The sequence below is a fragment of the Natrix helvetica genome (assembly GCF_964273705.1).
Source record: "Natrix helvetica genome assembly, chromosome: Z".
NCBI classification, from domain to species: domain Eukaryota; kingdom Metazoa; phylum Chordata; class Lepidosauria; order Squamata; family Natricidae; genus Natrix; species Natrix helvetica.
In genome coordinates this window covers 20,717,364-20,730,295 of record NC_138554.1, presented here as the reverse complement: position 1 = coordinate 20,730,295, position 12,932 = coordinate 20,717,364, and the positions used below count along the sequence as shown (strand labels likewise).

Here is a 12,932-nt window from a genome sequence, read left to right as displayed (position 1 = left end):
AATAATCTTTATTAAATCTGTATTAACAAATTTACAACAAAAATACTCTATAGCAATATAGATAATTTCTTCTTCATAGATAAATAAATCTCTGTCTGGATCAGGCCTGTCAGCTTTGGTATTGAAACCGAAATATATATATTCTTCTGTATGTTAAATAGCAATAGAAATTATATGTGCAAAATAGTATCTTCTTGTTTCTTGTTTGCGTGCAACAGGAAGAGAAAGGGGAGGAGGAAAGAGCATTACTGCCCCCTGCTGGTGTTTCTGCAACATGACTGAAACTCATATGTAGAAATATATGCAGATTTTTTAAAAGCCACAAATATATATATATACTTTATTTAAAAAACCAAGTTATAGAGAAAACCTCAATCAGCCTTCCCCGATTTGATGTTTTCTGAATGAGTAGGGGCTACAACAGTGTTTCCCAACTTTGGCAACTTTAAGATTGTGGAACTACAACTACAGCATGACTGGCTAAGGAATTCTGGGAGTTGAAGTCCACAGATCTTAAAAGCTGTCAACGCTGAGAAATACTGGGCCACAACGTCCAGAATTCCCAGGAATATGGCAGTCATGGTTAGGAATTCTAGGATTTACAGTCCCAACACAGCCAGTGGGAGTCTGCCATAGGTTGATCTTATTGAAGAGGATATCCTAATGCAGGAAGTCTCCAAATTGGGCAGTTTTAAGACTTGTGGACTTCAATTCCCAGAATTCCTCAGCCAGCCATGCTGCTGGGGAATTCTGGGAGTTGAAGTACACAAGTTTTAAAGTTGTCAAGTTTGAAGACCTCTGCTCTAATGCATTACAGAGTATAATACTGGTGCATTTGGAAGGGAGACTTTTATGCCCATGCTGCTGTGCACTATTTCAGGTGGAATTGACAAAATGTTTTTATTTTTTTAGAGTTGGAAGGTACCTTGGAGGTCTTCTAGTCCAACCCCCTGCTCAGGTGGGAAACCCTGGTCCATTTCAGAGAAATTATTGTCCAATCTCTTCTTAAAAACTTCCAGAGTTGTTGCATTCACTGCTTTTGTCCTCTGACTGCCTGGATTTTAAGAACCTGGTTCAGATTCTCTTTTATTTTCCATTATCCATCCTATTAAAATATCAAATCCTTGGATACATTCTTTGGTATTCACTCTTTAAGGCAAGAAGAGAACGTTGAGGCTTAACCCAATACTTCCCAGAAAACAGATGTGCCTACCTAGCTACTAGCAGCTGAGCTCAACCCAAGGGACAATTATCTTTTTTTTCAAACCATGAAAAGTAAAATAGGGTCTGCTGCGACAAATGGTTTGCTAGAGGGTATCTGTGGGATGTGGGTCAAAAATTCAAGATGGCGGTCACAGGAGTGAAGCTGCCATCTTGATTTTTTTTTTTCATTTCCCCCTCTAGGAATGTTCCTGTTTTGCTAGCAGTTGTCTCCCCCTTGAAAGAAGTTAACATTACAAGACTTTCTCGACTTAGGACCACAACTAAGACCAAAATTTCCATCGCTAGGCAAGTCAGTTGTTATTTTACGATGTTTCTTGCCAGCTGTTAAGTGAGTCACTGCAGTTGTTAAGTTAGACACATGGTTGTTAAGTGAATCTGGCCTTCCCATTGACTTTGCTTATCAGAAGTTCGCAAAAGGTGATCACATGACTCTAGGACACAGCATCCTTCATAAACACGATCTCACGACCAAGCGGAGGCTACGATGGTCATAATGTGAACAATGGTCATAAGCCACTTTTTTCAGTGCCATTGCAACTTTGAAATGTCACTAAATGAATGGTTGTAAGTCGAGGACTACCTGTAATCTATTTCTTCTTGCAAGGGAGGGATGTGAGATTAATGTGCTCCTTCCTACCAATCTTGATTGTATGAAAAAGTGAAGGATCAGAAGCCATGTTTCTGGTTCCATTCCATCAAAAGCCAGGCGCTGGGACCTGTAGATGTTTCTAGCTGCCACTCTGGAATAATCCACTTAGATGAGTCATGTCTCCAACTCACCAGAAGAGGGTGATCTTAGAACTTGGAGCAGAGGTTGGCGAACTGATGTTGGAAACCTAGATGTGTTTTAAAAGAGAGACCAGACCCAATGTTAGTTTTTACAATCCAGTATAACTACTGAAAGAGAATTGCATTTAATTGCATGACTTTAAACAGCTCAATCAATTGGCCAACTGATGCCATCCACTTGATTTGACCTTGATTCAGACTGGTGCACTCTACCTAGCTCTTGTAGTTACTTCTTGGGTGGCCTTCTGCAGTATTTGAATTGTGCCATCTGGGAATTATTAGTCTGAATATCAGAAAAGCATCTGGCTACATTGTTTGCGGGCTCAATCAGGAGGTCCAACTCTGGCAACTTTAAAACTGGGGAACTTCAACTCCCAGAATTCCTCAGTCAGCCATGCTGGCTGGGGAATTCTGGGAGTTGAAGCCCATAAATCTTAAAAATGCCAAAGTTGGACATCCTTGGATTAGATGATTCCAAGACATGAAACCTCCAACTGCTCCAGTGTGACTGAAATTCATGTATCACCAAATGACACATTAGCGTTGTGTTTGACCTCGGGAGGCGGGATGGGGACAGTGGTGGGTGCCTACCAGTTCAGACCAGTTTGGCCAAACCGGTAATAGCTTGGCAACTTGGGTCTCTGGAACCGGCAGCAACCCAGGCTGGCCATGCCCCTGAATTGATTCTCCCAGTGGCGCTTAGGCGCCACCATCATATTTTTACTTCTGCGCACGTGCATTGCAATTTGCGTTGTACTGAGAATGCACGCATGTCATGTCCCTGAGCAAACCAGCAGTAGCGGCTGCCGGAACCCACCACTGGGTGGGGGTGGCCAGCTATACGTCACTCTTGTCAGGGGTGCCTGTGGTGGCCCGAGAGCTCTGCCAGAGAAAGTGGACTGTTTCCAGGGTGGCCCTGTGGGTCAGATCTAAGCACCCCGCTGGCCGGATCTGGTCCCTGGCCCTTGAGATTGACACCCCTGCTCTATATTGCGTCTCTTATCATCCAGTCTGGCCTTTGCATTCCCTTCGCCCATTTTCCTGCTTTCACCCATATTAGAAGTTCCACACCTTCAACAATTCAGCTTTTCCGGAAGAATGAGAAGAAGCCCGTGCCACTGGGCATGCTGGCACCAGCCCGAAATAATTCAGGACCCTTGCCTTGTGTCGGTGGCTTTGATGGTGGGGTGAGGCAGTGGCGTTCTTCCTGCTGTTTCTGGAGAAGTTGCTGGTGAATAATATACTGAATATCATCCTGTAAGCCGCAAAGAAAAAAGATAATATTCTGATCAACGTGAAATAGAATCCAGAAATCCTCTCTTGAGTGTCCCTGGGGCAGTATCAGATATGCTGTCCCAATTCACCTTCATTTAAAAGGGTTCATCTGCTTATAATATAGATAGTCCTCAACTTACAACCACACTTAGGACCCGAATTTCCATTGCTAAGCAAGGGCGTTGTTAAATGAGCTGTGCCAGGCTTTATGACGTTTTTTGCCACAGTTCAGTGACTCAATGTAGTTTTTAGATTAATCATGCAGTCGTTAAGCAAATCCAGATTTTGCTTGTCAGAAGCATCTGGGAAATGGCTGTAGATGGCAATCACATGACCCTGGGACAGTGCAACAATCATACATACCCCCAGCAGTAGACTTATATACCGCTTCATAGTGCTTTATAGCACTATGCTCTCTCTAAGGGTTTACAGAGTCGGCCTATTTCTCCCAATCTGGGTCTTCATTTTACTGATTTTGGAAGGACGGAAGGCTGAGTCAACTTTGAGCTGGTCAGGATTGAACTCCTAGCAGTGGGCAGAGTTAGCGATAGCAATAACACTTAGATTTATATGCCAATTCACTGTGATTTATAGCTCTCTCTAAGCAGTTTACAGAGTCAATGTTTTCCCTCCAACAATCTGGTCCTTATTTTACTCCTCGGACCTTGGAAAGATAGAAGGCAGAGTCAACCTTCAGCCAGTCAGAATCAAACAGCTGTCAGTCGGCAGAGTTAGCCTGCAATACTGCATTCTAACCACCGCACTCCCACAGCTCTTTCCTCACATAAATACATGCTGGTTGCAGAGTGCCCAAAGGTGGGTCATGTGACAGTGGGGATGCTGTGACGGTTGTCCTGTAAGTTTGAAGGTTACTTTTAGGTCATTTTTTTCAGTGCCTTTGTAACTTGGAACGATCATTCAACGAATGGTTGTAAGTCGAGGATGGCCTGTTATTTTAAATGAAAGGCACAATTTTGCTCTCAGAGACTTCCAATTTCGAAAGTATTATTGCCCCAAATGCTCAAAGCAAAGACAAAAAAAGAATGACTGTGATTTCGTTTTGGCTTCGTGGAAACGGAATGTCATAATTTGTTCCCAATAACAGAGTTGCATCATTTTGAAGGTGATGTTTCCTTTTCTCATACATTGGGGCATGCAATTGCGACCCAGAGCTCAATCAATAATGTTTGCTCAGTTTTTATTCTGCTGGCCCCAGTTCCAGACCATCCAGATGCCTTCATTGGTTTTACGTACAGGAAGTTCTTCAACATCACTGAAAAAAGGGATTTATGGCCATTATTCAGACGTACAGCTCTCGAAGCCTCCCCAGGGTCAAAATTCGGATGCTTGGCAACTGACTCATTTTTATGACGGTTGTGGTGTCCCGGGATCACATGATCCTTTTTTTGCGACCTTCTAATAAGCAAAGTCAATGGAGAACTCAGACTCACTTAACGACTGTGTTACTTAACAATTGCAATGATTCACTTAACGACTATGGCAAGAAAGGTCATAAAATGGGACAAAACTCATTTAATAAATGTCTCACTTAGCAACAGAAATTTTAGGCTCAATAGTGGTTGTAAGATGAGGACTACCTGTACTGTATCATAAATCCAACACAGAAAGGGAAAAAATATTTTAGCCTCTCCCTGGTTTGTTTCTATGGTTTTCTAAATGTCTAAACTCCTGTACTTCTACCTCACTTGCATTTTATTATTTTCTATTTATTTATTTATTTTGCACGGATATCATTCTTAACCCTTCCTATATACTCATATGTTTTTAACTGCAGGTAGTCCTCGACTTACAACTTTTCATTTAGTGACTGTTCAAAGTTGCAATGGCACAAAAAAAGTGACTTATGATCATTTTCCACCCAACCATTGTAGCAGCTCCGTGGTCATGTGATTAGAATTCAGGCGCTTGGCAGCTGGTTCATATTTATGACAGTTGTAATGTCCCGGGGTCACGTAATCACCTTTTTTGTGACCTTCTGACAAGCAAAGTCAATGGGGAAACCACAATCACTCAATAATCATGTTAAAGGTAAAGGTTCCCCTTGCACATATGTGCTAGTCGTTCCCGACTCTAGGGGGCGGTGCTCATCTCCGTTTCAAAGCCGAAGAGCCAGCGCTGTCCAAAGGCGTCTCCATGGTCATGTGGCTGGCATGGATAAACTCTGAAGGCGCATGGAATGCTGTTCCCTTCCCACCAAAGGTGGTCCCTATTTTTCTATTAGCATGTTTACATGCTTTCGAACTGCTAGGTTGGCAGAAGCTGGGACAATGAACGGGAACTCACTCTGTTACAGGGCGCTAGGGATTTGAACTGCTGAAATGCCGACCTTCTGACCAACAAGCTCAGCGTCTTAGCCACTGAGCCACAGAGTCCATTTAATAACCATGTTACTAACTTATTAACTGTAGTGATTCACTTAACATCAGTGGCATAAAATGTGACAAAACTCACTTAACAAATGTCTCACTTAGCAACATAGATTTTGGGCTCAATTGCTGTCATAAGTAGAAGACTAACCATATTCTTCAGTAAATATTTCTTTTTGCATTTGCTTCCCTGCATGCTCCCCTTTTTAAATCCTATCATTGGGCCTTTTTATCTGTAGGAAAAGAACAAGAATTCCCACAATTCAGCTATGTTAAAAAGGGTATCTGGAAAGAAGGAAGACTTGAAGGAGACAAAGCTATATCTGAATGGGAATTTTTAAGAAGGGGGCATCGGGATTGTTACAATTCCTGACACATGATTCACAGTTTGCAAACGGATTAACAGTTAGGACATGTTTCCTGATGGTTCTGATATTTGCTTTACTCACTTGCCAAGCTTCCAATTCCTGAGAAAGTGACATCTTCTGTCGAATGACACGCAGCAACTGTTGGCTCAGCGAATCTCTCTCCAGGGAGATTTTTGCCAATTCCAATTCTATTTCGCCTTTCCTGGTAGGAAAAAAAAGTGTTGACAATCATCTGGAGCACTACCAAAACACTGTCGGCATTAACAAAATCCCCATCAGTCAATTGCAAAAGGCAGATTCACTTGGAACAGTAAGTGTCATGAATGAAGGTGAATTATATGTGTCCTAGGATAATGTTGCAGGATCCAATCAGGATCGGTCACCAAGACCAGAGGTTTTGTCTTCCCAGCTTTTGGACTCGTGCTGGAGCCCATCCTCAGGGAACCTCTCCGTCTGGATGGGCTCCAGCACGAGTCCAAAAGCTGGGAAGACAAAACCTCTGGTCCCGGTGACCAACCCCGACTGAGATTGGATCAGAGCCTTTGGGAAGGACTTGAAAGGTGGACAAAAATGCCAAATCCTGTCTAAACATCTGAGTGACTTTGTAACTCACCATATATCTCACCAGATAGATGGATGGATGGATGGATGGATGGATGGATGGATGGATGGATGGGCAGGCGGGCGGGCGGGCGGGCGGGCGGGCAGGCAGGCAGGCAGGCAGACATGTATGTGTTGCATTTTTTGCTAATAAATAAATGGAGACTAGTATAGATCTATTTCAAGCTATTTAGCTCTCATCAGCTAGCCATACCCTTACTGGGATTTGAACCTGGGCTGTTTTTACATATTAGGCAGTTATATTAATCTCTAAGCCATTATACTAGTCTCCCTTCATTTATTTATCAGCAAAAAATGCAACACAAAAATGATTTTCTGCCTGGAAGGCTCCTAGGGTGGAGCTGAAAGGCAAAGGGGAAGCCATATGCTCTCTCCCATATTTGGGCATACCAGGTGCTTTGACATAACACTGTATGTATGTATGTATGTATGTATGTATGTATGTATGTATGTATGTGTATGCATGCATGCATGCATGCATATATATATATATATAGAGAGAGAGAGGGGTGGAAACAATTTTCTTCATTCTGTATCACAATTTCAATCTTCACAATGCTCTGGAATTGGTATATCTAATATGTTATTTACAATATTTTCCCTTTTCTTTTATGTACATATCTATTTTATACAGTATGCTATTATTATAATTACATCACTATATAGATATAGCATTTTTGTCACCTCTTAATTTACTTCAACAGTCTTGATCTTTACTTCTATTCTCCAACCAATTATACCATGAGTCCCAAATCAAATAGTATTCCGTTCCCCCTCTTTCTTTTATTTCCATTGTTAGCCTATGCCTATCTATTTTTATATTATTATTATTGTTGTTGTTGTTGTTGTTGTTATCATCATCATCGTCATCATCATCACCTACTATTAATACATCATTCCTTGCGAGATGGAGTGTTAAGTTAGTAACATGGTTAAATGAATCTGGTTTCTCCTGTTGACTTTGCTTGTCAAAAGGTCGCAAAAGCTGATCACATGATTCCCCCAGGACACTGCGACCGTCATAAATATGAATCAGTTGCTGAGCAGCTGGATTTTGATCACGTGACCATGGGGATGCTGCAGCAGTCGTAAGTATGAAAAACAGACATAAGTCACATTTTCCAGTGCCGTTGTAACTTTGAACGGTCACTGAATGAATTGTTGTAAGTTAAGGACTGCCTGTTTTTTGCAAAATGGATGTCAGCCTCCTCCCCACCCCCAGGTAAACCAGAGAGAAAACACAAATTCTATTTTATTGTAGAAGTGCATGAAGAGAAACTTGCAAGTCTGAAAGAACAAATCTTCCACCGTCTCTTTAACAGCCTGAGAAAGAGGAAAAGGAGCCTTCCTATCTCTTTCTCCACCCATTTTGCAGCTTTAGGCTATGCTTTCTCTTATCTGACGGGTCCCTAGGCAGCATCTCTTTGACTGATCTTTCCTGTATTATTACAAAAATAGACAGAATTGTCATCTTTACTTCGGTTTATTTTCACCTTCCTGAGTAGACATTATTTTGTGATGTCATAAATTTGTGACATTGAATTTTGGGTAGCTGGCAGTTGCCGTAATGTTTGCTAAATGTGTTCTTGGTGGATTCTCCTTTGTTTCTGATATAATCTGGTGCTATGCTATAAAAAGGGTTATTTTTAGGGAAAGGGCAGCATTTTCAACGGGATCCTTCTGGTCTGATAGTATCAATGCAGTGACTTCAAACCTGGTGTTATTGTGTGGCAACTCCATTAAAGGTGTGGCTTTAAGGTTATTAATTAACCCACTAGCCATAAACATTACACTTGCTCAAACAAGCAACCTTTGTAGGGCGTGTAGTGAAGTCAGCAAGTTTATTCAGGTTGAATAACTTTGATAAGCAGAAAAGGAGCACGATTTGGCTAAAATTAGAAAGATTCATGGCTGATGCCTAAAGATTTCCTCTCATTTCCATCCTTTAAACCCTCACAATAATGCAACATCATCATAAATAAGGCCGCTCGCTGACATAAAATGCAACGGTAGCAATACATGAGAATATTTGTAGCTCAGGGTTGAAATGAGAAGTCCTTGGTGCTTTCTGAGCTTGATTGTTTTCTTGCAGACGTTTCTTTACCCAAACTATGTAACATGATCAGTGCGGCGGTACATTACTATTACCATTGTTTTTTGTTGCATCTGCAGCAAAGCTTTTTTCCTCACATGGTCAGGAAGCCCTAACTGGGATGGAGAAGAGTATCTCTGTCTCATAATAGTTCTTGCTATGGAACAGTGGTTCTCAGCCTTGGTAGATTTAAGATATGTGGACTTCAATTCCCAGAATTCCTCAGTCAGCCTGCCTGGCTAGGGAACTCTGGGTGTTGAAGTCTGGACATCTTAAAGCTAGGAGGAACATTACAATACAATACAATGCAATATAATAGCAGAGTTGGAAGGGAACCTGGGGGTCTTCTAGTCCAACCCCCTGCCTAGGCAGGAAACCCTATACCAGCGATGGCGAACCTTTTTTGGCTCGCGTGCCATAAGTGGGGGAGCGCAGGGGTGTCCTGTGCGGGTGTGCCGCACCCATAATGCAATGTTTGACCCCCTCAGTGCGCATGCGCGCACTACAGGCATGATCCCCCATTTTTACATGCTTTTTTTGCCCTCCCCAGGCTCCAGAGCCTTTATAGGAGCCTGGGGAGGGCGAATACAGCCTCCCCGGACGCCCTCTGGAGGCTTCAGGGACCTTCAGGAGGCTTCCCTGACGCCTTTGGAGCGCTCAAAACGACCCTCCGAGCAAACTGGAAGTCCGTTCCCAAACTTCCGGTTTGCCCGTATGGCCGTTTTTTAATGCTCCAGAGGCTTCACGGAAGCTCCTGAAGCCTCCGGGGCGGGGGGGGGAGGCTCTTTTCGCCCTCCCCAGGCTCCTATAAAGCCTCTGGAGCCTGGGGAGGGCGAAAAATGGCTTTAAAAAAGGGTGAACTCAGCTGGTCAGCGCGCGCATGTGCGCTGGCTAGCTGACAGGGCAGCGCCTCGCGTGCCCTGACAAATGGCTATGCGTGCCACCTGTGGCACGCGTGCCATAGGTTCGCCATCACTGCCCTATACCGTTTCAGACAAATGGCTATCCAGCATCTTCTTAAAGACTTCCAGTGTTGGGGCATTCACAACTTCAGGAGGCAAGCTGTTCCACTGATTAATTGTTCTAACTGTCAGGAAATTTCTCCTCAGTTCTAAGTTGCTTCTTTCCTTGATTAGTTTCCACCCATTGCTTCTTGGCCTGCCTTCAGGTACTTTGGATAATAGTTTGACTCCCTCTTCTTTGTAGCAGCCCCTGAGACATCGTAACACTGCTATCATGTCTCCCCTAATCCTCCTTTTCATTAAACTAGACATAAACTAGACATTAGCCTATGCCCATGATGGCAAACCTATGGCACTCATGCCAGAGGTGGCATAGAAAGCCCTCTCTGTGAGCACGTTCACTGTCGCCAGCTGCTTTTCTGGTTTCCAGCACACTGTTCTTCGCAAGTGCTGGAACGCTGGAAAACGCCCCCCAAACACCCCAGAAAACAGCCAAATCAGACATGAGGGTTTCTGGTGCTCCAGTGCGCATGAAGACCACCTGGCCAAGCGCACATGCGCATGCCAGAAACTCGAAGACCAGCTGGCCAACATATGCACCAGCCAGCTAGGCTTCAGGTTTCCGTGCGCACATACACGCACTTTCTAGTTTGGGCACTCGGTGCCGAAAAGGTTTGCCATCACTGGCCTATGGTAAACTGTCTTGGAAGATGGAGGTCTCATTTAATCTGCTTTGTCAGTGAACCCAAATGGTTGGGTCTAACTCAGTTTCCCCCAATCTGATAACTCCAAATGGGGTGGCTTTGTAAATGGCTGCCTCAGACTTTGAAAGTTGCCTCCCCAAGATAAGACAGGCTGGTCCAACTTCTTTGACATGCAACTAAACCGGCAGCAATTATAATATCAGGAGCAGATGGATTATAGACAGTCCTTAACTTATGACAATTAGGAGTGGGACTTCCGTTGCTAAGCTAGGCGATTGTTACGTGAGTCATACCCGGTTTTACCTTTTTGGCACAGCCAGTAAGTGAATCACCATGGTTGTTAAGTGAACCATATGGATCAGTGGTGGGTTTCAAATTTTTTTAGAACCTCTTCTGTAGTGTGGCCTGCTTTGTGGGAGTGGCTTGCTGGCCATGTGACCGGGTGGGAGTGGCTTGGCAGTCATGTGACTGGGTAGGAGTGGCCAACTTGTGGCCAAACTCATTTAACAACGCTCTTGCTTAGCAACCAAAATGTTGGCTCAGGAATTCTGGCATTTGAAGTCTGAAAGCTATCAAGTTACAAGACCCTCGCACCCTTAACCCTTTAGAAAAAAAACCCCAGGGGTGTTCAAACTTGACAGCTTTAAGACTTGTGGACTTCAACTCCCAGAATTCCTCCTCTCGCTCTTCATCTTGATGATGTGCGGACGGGCGGGGGGGGGGGAGGGAGCTTGAACCGGTTCCAAACAGCACTGTAGATTTGTGGAACCTCTTCTATAGAAGAGGTTAGAACTGGCAGGAACCCACCCCTGATATGGATACTAAGCACGTCTGGCTTTCCCCATCGACTTCTCTTGTCAGAAGCGGCCTTGTAAGGTTGCAGATGGTGATCACATGGGCCCTGGGACACTGCAACCATTCTAAATACATGCTGGTTGCCAACCACCCAAACCTGATCACATGACTGTGGGGAATGTGGCAACGGTCATAAGTACGAGGACCAGTCATACGTCGCGATTTTCAGTACTCCTTTGTCACTTGGAGTGATGGCTAAATGAATGGTAGTTAAGCCAAAGGATCCCCTGTACATAAATCAATGGGGTTTGCAAAGCAAATAGACTCAGAGCTCACTTGATTATCGCCTCATCCCGGTCTGCTACGGCTAACTTCAAGGCCTTGTCCCGATTGCTTTCTTGGTACAACCGCCGCTGGTTCTCTATCTCGGACTTCAAACCACTGAGCTCCACATGTTGCAAAGTTACCTGGGAATGGAGAAAAACATCAAGCAACGTGCGATTTCCAAGCCACACGAGACGTTGCCCTCCCATAAGAGAGAAAGTTACCTGATCATGGAGTTTTGCAATCTCCATTTCTTTCTGGGCCAGGATATCTTGCTGCTGATAGTTCAAGGCAGAAACCTTTTTGGTGTATTCAGAGATGTTCTCCTCCAGACTTGGAGAGGCCTTCTTTGGAGTGGAACCAGTCTTATTGACGCCATGGGTGATTGACTAAAGCAGATAAGACTAAATTAGACTAAAGCAGCTTATCTGAGGGACATCTACCCGACCAGTTAGAACGGGAAGCAGAGAATGCTGCGGGTCCCATCCCCGAGGGAGATACTGTTCTGACTGGCCAGACAAAAACCCCTTTTATTAATTTACTGTGAATTCTCCTCATTCACATTCAGCAAAGTCTTTCAAGGAGGATTTACAGTCACAGACCTTATCTGGCTTGGAGAGCTGACAGGCCGATATCTGCAAACCTTGGCAAAGAGCCTCAGAGAATCACGAACCAATTAAACGAACTAATTGCCTCTTGCAAACTCCACTCCCCTTTTGCTCCTCTTTTATTCCCTCCAGGAGGGGCCATTCATCGTCCACCTGTGGCCTTACTCTCAAGCCGAGCCCTGTTCTTTAGCTGTTCCCTTCATCTGGCAACTGCACATGCACACACTGGGAAAAGGCTCCAGCTGTTCATCTGCCTCAGTGATGTCTGACTCTGAAGGCAGCTGATAACTGGCATATGGCTCTGGTCCCCTCTCTGCCTCCAACACAGAGCCCTCATCAGAGCCTTGCCCAGACTACAGGACTGGCCCATGTTCCTCCCCAACCTCCTCATTGTCTGAATCTGCTGCCAGCTCTGCTGGCCACTGATGGGCCACAACAGATATACGAAGGGCCTTCCCCATGGTGGCTCCCTCTCTCTGGAACATAATTGCCCCAGAGATTAGAAAAGCCCCCACTCTAATATTCTTCTGGAAGGCGCTGAAGACCTGGTTCTGCCAGCAGGCCTGAGGAACCCATAGCGGGATGGAGCCCATTAAATGGCTCGTGTGATCCGCTGTTACTGGGGTGGGGAGGTGGGAGGTTACAACAGCCCTGAAAAATAGTGACATGACTATTTTCCATACTGATGACCATTGCAGCATCTCCATGGTCATGTAATCAAAATTCAGCTGCTTGGCAGCTGGCTCATATTTATGATGGTTGCAGTCTCCCAGGGACATATAA

General features: G+C 44.3%; 1 protein-coding gene across 2 annotated transcripts in view; it reads right to left on the bottom strand.

Annotated features, from left to right (window-relative positions):
- Positions 1-12,932, bottom strand: part of BICDL2 (BICD family like cargo adaptor 2) — a 31,184-nt gene continuing 18,252 nt past the window's right edge. The window contains exons 6-10 of one of the 2 annotated variants that reach the window (XM_081970744.1): positions 11,766-11,930; positions 11,554-11,684; positions 6,125-6,245; positions 3,085-3,268; positions 1-2,060 (exon numbers count right to left, since the gene is read on the bottom strand). In XM_081970744.1, the coding sequence (XP_081826870.1) occupies positions 3,095-3,268; positions 6,125-6,245; positions 11,554-11,684; positions 11,766-11,930 (591 nt within the window). In that variant the 3' untranslated portion in view covers positions 1-2,060; positions 3,085-3,094. The remainder of the gene's footprint in view (positions 2,061-3,084; positions 3,269-6,124; positions 6,246-11,553; positions 11,685-11,765; positions 11,931-12,932) is intronic. The other variant, XM_081970745.1, reaches the window with a different exon arrangement.